The sequence below is a fragment of the Monomorium pharaonis genome, chromosome 5 (genome assembly GCF_013373865.1).
Source record: "Monomorium pharaonis isolate MP-MQ-018 chromosome 5, ASM1337386v2, whole genome shotgun sequence".
Taxonomy (NCBI): domain Eukaryota; kingdom Metazoa; phylum Arthropoda; class Insecta; order Hymenoptera; family Formicidae; genus Monomorium; species Monomorium pharaonis.
In genome coordinates, this window is record NC_050471.1 from 20,867,051 (window position 1) to 20,874,954 (window position 7,904).

Sequence of the window (7,904 nt, forward strand, 5' to 3'; positions counted from 1 at the left end):
CTGTGGCTGGATGGCCTAATAGTAACGCAACAAAGGAAATAAAAAATTATCTTAATTTAATTGTATTCACTTAGGCTATACTAAAGTAATGGGTGCGCAAATAGCTTAACTTAAATGACTGCGGAACATGAATATAAAGGTTAATGAGCTGAATTAAACAAGCTAGAACAAATGTTTCGCGAGAGCTGACAATATTTATATGGGCATTTATATGGGCAGTATAGCTAGTTTTGAAAGAGGTCGGACGTAGGATCCCTTGGAGGTCTTCACGGTGGCGGTTCGCGACACGCCATCGGGGCCAGGGTGGACAGATTCCACGCGGCCGGTTAGCCATTGCAGCGGGGCCAGCCCTGCCTGTTTTATTAGAACCAGTTGCCCAGGCTCCAATTGCGGGCCTTTGTTTCTTTTCCACTTATGACGCTCCTGAAGGGAGCTCAGGTATTCTGCACTCCACCTGGCCCAGAAGTGCTGTCGCATTTGCTGAACGACCTGCCACCGCTGAAGCCTATTCAGATTTACATTGGTCAAATCGGGATGTGGAAAACTATTCAATGTTGTGCCAACCAGAAAATGCCCGGGACTTAAATATGACATGTCATTCGGATCCGAGCTTAATGGCTGCAGAGGCCGCGAATTTAAGATAGCCTCAATTTCAGACGATATCGTTTGAAATTCCTCATATGTTAAGTGGGAGCCACCGATTATTCTGGTAATGTAAAATTTTGCGGACTTAATTGCGGCCTCCCAAAGACCCCCAAAATGTGGCGCATTGGGAGGAATGAAAGCCCAAGTAGTGTGCTGTTCTAACAGGAATCGATTAATAGAATTCTGAACCTCGTCATTTCGTAAGAATTCATAAAATTCTTTGATTTGGCGCTGAGCGCCCACGAAAGTGGTGGCATTGTCCGAGTACATGCGCTCAGGCCTTCCTCTTCGCGCAATAAGCCTTCTGAGCGAAGCTATGAATGCGTCAGTGGTGAGGTCGCTTACCAACTCTAAATGTACCGCCTTTGTAGAGAAGCATACAAAGGCGGCTACGTACGCCTTGTGATTACGTGAGTTACGGCGTCTGCCCTCTCGCAAGGTCACCGGGCCTGCGTAGTCCACTCCGCAATGGGTGAAGGGTCGCGAAACCGTGACTCTAGGGGAAGGCAAGCAGGCCATTTCCGCTTCCGAGATTGAAGATCTAGCCTTGAAGCACTTAATGCAATTGTTTATGATCTTGCGTACAGCTGATCTCAAGGACAGCGGCCAAAACCGCTGACGGACCGCCGCCATGGTGGCCTGCAGGCCGGCGTAGAAATTGCGGATGTGTTCGTATTGTATGATGAGCTTAGTTAGTGGGTGGTGTCGCGGCAGTATTATTTGATGGGATGCGTCGAAGGATAGTGCTGAATTTTTTATTCTGCCTCCTACTCTTATCAAGCCATCGTCGTCGAGGAATGGAGAAAGGGAATTCATATTGCTGGAGATGGCAATACTACGCGCGTTAGACAATGCTTCGTATTCGCTAAAAAATGATTGGTTTTGAACGGCCTTGCATAACGAGTTCAGAGCTTGAATTGTTTCTCCCGGGGAGATTGCTACTGTAGCCGGCCTGAGAGCTTTGACCTGAGCCAACCTGAGACAGTAAGCTGTGATACGTAATGTCTTGTTTAGATTAGAAAACCTGGCAATCAATTTATTTATAGGGGTAAAGTCCTTTGATATAACCGCGGCATAAATCTTTCTTTGTTCTGGGCCTTCATCTCCCAGTGAGGGGAAATCGCCGCTGGGCCATTCTACCATCGGTAAACTTAGATAAGTGGGCCCGTGCCACCATAGCTTAGACTTTATAATGTCGTCCGGGAGCAGACCTCTCGATAACGGGTCCGCAGGATTGTCGGTGGAACTGACATGTCCCCAGTGATTATGCTCGGTTAGACGCTGGATTTCTCCGACCCGGTTAGCCACGAACGTCGACCATCGTCGTGATGCGGAAGCTATCCAATTTAGAGCTATAGTAGAATCCGACCACAAAAAGGTTTCTACGTGAGCCACTTCAAGTGCTGATTTAATTTTGTGCACTAGGCGCGCTAGCAGCAATGCGGCGGATAATTCAAGACGTGGCAACGATACGGATTTGAGAGGTGCGACTCTTGACTTGGAACAAAGTAGATAAGAGCGATATTCGTTCGGTTTTGTTTCATTACGGAGGTATATACGCACGCGCCGTAAGCCCGCTCGCTGGCGTCGCAATATCCGTGGATCTGCACGTGTTTAATATTTGACGCATGCTTTACCCAACGAGGTATCTTTAACAGGTTTAGACTGGGCAATTGCAATTTAAGTTGCATCCATTTTGTATGTACGTGCTGAGGGATGGATTCGTCCCATTCTATTCCAGCTTGCCACAGCTCTTGCAATATGAGCTTAGCTAGTACAATGACCGGTCCGAGTAGTCCTAATGGGTCAATGAGCCTAGATACTTCCGATAAGATAATTCGTTTAGACGATGCATTTGCAGACAATGAAGGCGAAAGGGAAAATTGAAGCGTGTCGCCATTCCTATCCCACGAGGTGCCCAATATTCGAAAGTTCTCGTCCTTGGTGAATGTTATCAAATGTTCACTCTGATCATTGATGCCGTTCAATAATTCGGAACAATTGGATCCCCATTTGCTCAGTTTGAAACCTAATTTTAAGAGTTGTATTAGCTCATCACGTATGGACAATGCTTCCGCCTTGGTATCGGCGCCGGTGAGGAGATCATCAACATAGAAGTTGCGCCTTAAATGAAGCGATCCTACGGGAAATTCCTTGGTAAATTGATCCGCTAGATCCACGAGACATCTTGTCGCCAAATATGATGCAATGGTGGTGCCGTAGGTGAGAGTAAGCAACTCGAAAGCTTGCACGGGCGCTCGTTTATCCTCGCGCCATAAAATTCTTTGCAAATGTGTTTGTGAAGGATGCAACAGGATTTGCCTGTACATTTTGACTATATCGGCCACCAATACGTATCGGTAGGTGCGAAAGCGAAGAAGTATAGAGATGAGATCACTCTGAACTACCGGGCCTACAGGCATGCAGTCGTTTAAGGCTAGCCCTGTGCTGGTTTTGCAGGAGCCGTCAAAGACTACCCGAAGCTTAGTGCTCTTAGCGTCTTCTTTGAGTACGGAATGGTGTGGAAGGTAGCAGGCATTGGGCTCCTCTCGATCAGATTCCGTTATGGTACGCATGTGGCCAAGCTGTATGTATTCTCGAATAAAATTCACGTACAGAGTCTTTAATTGAGGGTCTCGATCTAATCTTTTTTCCAACGCTGAGAATCGCTTGAGCGCGATGTCTTTAGAGTTGCCAAGCCTTTGGATAGTCCCGCTTAAAGGGAATTTGAACGACGTATCGGCCTTGGTCATTTCGATTCATCGTGCTTAGAAAATGGTTCTCGCAGCTTCGTTCCTCAGATGTGTAGGGCTTGTGTTTGTCGCAGATGTCGTCCAGCTGCCAAAATCTGTTAAGCTGGTCGTGCAGTGCGGAGTTACTCACGGTCGCGTGAAATGTCTTAACGTGCTGAGGTGACAAATGAGTATTGTTTAGTTTACCAGCTAATATCCAACCTAATTTCGTTTTTTGGAGCGTGGGTTGGGATGCTGTGCTCTTAATTTGTCCTATGCATATCAGGTCCCAGAATACCTCTGCTCCGATTAGAATGTCGATTTGTGAAGATATGTTAAAATTGGGATCTGCTAGTCGTATGTTAGCCGGGATGTCAAATCCAGAACGCTTCATAGTGAAGGCGGGCAATTGATCCGTTATCCGTTCAGTTACGATGCAATCGATGCTTGTGGAAAAGGAATTGAATTTGGATTGCAATTTGATTTGTACTGCTTCGTTGGAACATGTTATCTTGCCGCCTATTCCAGATATGGCGACCTCTAGTGTACGCGGAGCCAAGCCTAGTTTATTCAAGAATTCTTTCGTAATGAAGCTGGTCTGTGATCCGCTATCCAATAGCGCTCGGCCGGTTACTAGCGAACCGTTTCTGCCCTCAGCCAAGACAATAGCAGTAGATAAAATTGCGCAATCGCCTGCCGAAAAGCGGGAGGAATGATTGGCCACCACGCTCGGGGGATTCAGAGGAAGTGGTCTCTCGCTGTGATTCGTCTGTTGATTTATCTTGGTCGGAATTCGGGAGATGCAGCAGGGTGTTATGTTTACGTGAACAGGTTCTGCAACTTCCCGATGGACATTTCTTCGAGGCATGAGTAGCGGCGCGCAGACAGTTGAGACATAATTTTTTAGAACGCGCGTTTTCGATTCGTTGCGATATTGGCAGAGCCAAAAATTGTTTGCAATAATAAATCGAGTGCTCACCGCGACAATAGTCGCACCTAGTTTTGACTACAGCATTGCATACTGTCTTCTGTTTATCATTTGATCGCGATTGCAACTTTGTGTGTTTCGAGGCGATACTAGATTTTGGAGTTGATTCCAGGACTTGGCACTGATGTACTAAAAACTCTAAAAATTGCTTAAATGTCGGTAAATCGTCACCTAAGAGCGATTTCTGCCAGTCCTTGGCTGTATTCGCGTCAAGTTTAGCGCTAATCAAATGTATTAATATGTCGTCCCAGCTGTCTGTCGGGCGCTTCAAAGCTCTCAGGGCCTGGACGTGGCGAGTAGCAGCGTCGGCAATTTGTCTTAGCTCTATCGCGTTTTCTTTGCTCATTGCAGGAATATCTGTTATGGCCTTTAAATGATTCTGAACTATAATTCTTTTTTTATCGTATCTGGTTTTTAGTAAATCCCACGCGACGGGGTAATTATCATCGGAAATTTCGAGAGACGCTATCACGTGATGCGCGTCGCCGGTGATTGCGGCCTTTAAATATTGCAGTTTATTTACGCTGCTAATCGAAGTGTTTGAATGAATCGCGTTATGAAATGCGTCGCGGAATGGAAACCACTCATCGTAAGCTCCTGAGAATTTAGGTAGGTCAAGCTTAGGAAGGCGAACATTGAGGAGAGATGCCGGCGCATCGGATGCGGTTGAGGGCGTTGGCGAGGCCGTAACGAGATTGCGCGACGCTGACGGAGGCGTTAATAATTCGCGAATTTTGGCGGCTAGCGCGTAGAAGGCATCCTCGAATTGGATTCTGTCGTTGAGCTCGCTTTCCTCAAGAATTTCTAGCTGCATTTGTACTTCGCTATACTCATTCCAATATTGATCTAATTTTATTTTTCGTTCCTCAAGTTGAGATATTACTGCCGGCGAAATTGACGTAATAGAATCCGCGTATGTTTTAATACGTGTGCATGCCCCTTTAATCAAAGATCGACGCCTCTTAAGGAGGCTCGCGTCCGGTGGGGGGGTCATATTGAAATGAGTTAATTAATATCGAAAATATAAGACACGTCGGCTTTCTGGTTGGCGGAGAAATTGAAAGAGTTTTCCTTACTTGTACACGCTCAACAGCTGATGCCGGCTGCGCTTACGGAGATCGCCACGTGCCGAAGGCGTGGATGCAAATGGCGGCTGTGTGGATAGAATCGCTGCGCTGTCCTTTGTGCAGGAAACGAAAGTGCGTCGGTACAGCTTCCGGGTGAATGCAGACGCCCTCCAGGCGGACTGGGATGGCCTCCAGGCTTGCTGTCCTTGTCGCTGCCTCGTGAAATGACCTTGTATACAGCTGTATACGCTTGTTGTTGGTGATGATGTTGTTGATGCGCAGGCTCACCAGCCGGTCTGTGGCGGCGGCGAGGCGAATGCAAATGGCGGCTATAGCGTGCCTGCCGGTTCGAGAAGGTTCGTCGCGCTGAATGTTCGCTGCTGCGTGGATGTGCGGCAGCGTATGGCGATTGCGAACCTTCTTCTCGTTACCTTGATTGGATTCCGGGCGTATGACTTAACCGGATCCGGTCGAGAGATTGCGTTTAATATGCTGAGAGGAGAGACAATGAGATGCGTCTCTCAAGCGTGCCCACGATGTGTCTGCCGGCTGCAACAGTACGGGCAGCGTGCTTCCTTGGCTCAGAGACAGCGGTGCTGAAGATCGTGAGGATCTGGCGGACGAGTTTTAGCTGCTGCTCGTGTCCGAGATCCGGCTCGAAGGACCAAAACTTTGTTAACGATAGCTGCTTGCGATCGTTTGTGATCTCACTGGAATGGAGATCTCCGCGGGTGCCGCGATGGCATATTTCTCATCGGGCGGAAGCGGTCAAGGCACTGCACCTTTTATTTTAATTCCGGGAATAATCAGGACACCACTGGCTCAGAAAGAATCAACACTTTATTTATTCTTTACACGCGCGCTTTCACGCAACGTTGAGGGCACGGAGACTTCTCTAGCTCTGCCCGGCCCATGCGCTCGCGCTAGGCGGGGGGGGGGGGGGGGTCGACGAGCCACGAAAAGGGCTGAATATCGGGAAGCGAGCGCGACAGGAAGAGAGGGGGTACCGTATCGCGCCGGGCGTAGGGCTTATTCGCACTAACTCTAGGCACGAGTAGCTTCTTAGGGAATACGTAACAAATAACAAAAATTTTTTTAAAGAATATTTTGTATAACTCATTTTATTAATATATATGTATATAGGAACATAAGAAAAATCAAGTCATAATTTGTCAAAATATTAATCATTATTTATTGACCTTGAAACAAAGTTAATTTATTATTACGCATTCTTAACCTATTAACATTTGTTTGAAATTGTTCACTTTCATAATGTAAACGTACTTCTAGAAACTTTTTTAAAATTGACTCAATAACTTGGCGGCGATGATCAAATAACGGAGATTGCTCTAACATGTGAGAACCATCATCAAAAATTTTAGTTGGCATAAAACGAAAACATTGACAAATTAAATATTTTATAATATTTTTCTTCGAAAATATAACGCTTCTATTATGCCTCAAAATTTTCTCAGCCACTTCACATATATTAATTACGTCGCTTGAAACCTCAAGTAGTAGCCTTCGATTTTGGAGGTCAACATTTATGATGCGATTCTTCCGTAGTAAAAGTTTGCTTACATCCTCTGAATATGTATTTTTATTTCGCAACTTATCACAGCATGTCTGACAAAATAATTTACGCTCTATACTTCTTACAACAAATCCTGCAATGTATTTGATAATATCTCTCGCGCATTCAGAGGGATTATAATTGATTGACGTGAAATAATCATGATCGAGAAGTACATTTTGAAATAAATTATCACTGTCGGCATCGATGCTTTCATTTTTTGTATATTTATCACTTATCTCGGAATCATTTTCAGATAACGATAGTAGTGTTGTATCATCTTTAGGCACACAATTAGCACTAAGAGGTACCGATACTTTTACTAACTGTAAAATTTCCTACGAAGCTTTAAATAATCTTACGCTAGGATTATTATTCCAGCCTCCCATTTGTCTTATTAATGCAAAAAACGTTTCAACGTGATCCTGTGACAGTTTATAAGTCAAGAAAAAAGTTATTTTGTCTTCGGATAATAGCTGCTCAGCTAAAGTAATAACGTTTTGCAAACAAATTATAGTGCCTATAAAACCAGTATTCACATTTGTTTGTAAAATAGATACATCATTTATTTTTAAATTAACAATATATTCAATATAATTTTCTACTTTACTCTTTAAGATACTTACATTTGTTTTGGTAATTGCTCATTTTGATTCAGTTTTATTATATAAATTTCGGGAATTTAATAAATCAAAAATATCATTAAAAGTTTTGCAAAATTTTGCCGTAGCAGAAGCTCCTTTAAAATTAAATTCTGAATCTGTTTTTATCAGTTTTCTATCAACTTCTGCATGAAGTAGCGCATCACTAACGCTATTACTTAAAACTTGAACAGCTAGATTTACTTTCATTTTTTCGTTATGAAAATGAATATGACGACGACGAATTTTGTTAATTCT

The 7,904-nt window shown here is 44.5% G+C and overlaps 1 protein-coding gene across 1 annotated transcript; it reads right to left on the bottom strand.

Moving 5' to 3' along the window:
• Window positions 1-207: 207 nt before the first annotated feature.
• Window positions 208-3,221, bottom strand: LOC118645802. Its single transcript, XM_036287511.1, has 2 exons — window positions 2,283-3,221; window positions 208-2,142 (listed from the first exon to the last, which is right to left on the bottom strand). Exons 1-2 carry the CDS (start codon window positions 3,219-3,221, stop codon window positions 208-210), a joined length of 2,874 nt encoding a protein of 957 aa, XP_036143404.1.
• Between the last annotated feature and the right edge of the window lie 4,683 nt (window positions 3,222-7,904).

Excerpts from the sequence above, each read along its gene's own strand:
- LOC118645802 (XM_036287511.1), bottom strand. The coding sequence starts at position 3,221 with ATGCGTACCATAACGGAATCTGATCGAGAGGAGCCCAATGCCTGCTAC. Across the intron at positions 2,143-2,282 it reads TGTTAAAGATACCTCGTTGG|TCAAGAGTCGCACCTCTCAA; the intron begins GTAAAGCATGCG and ends CTTTGTTCCAAG.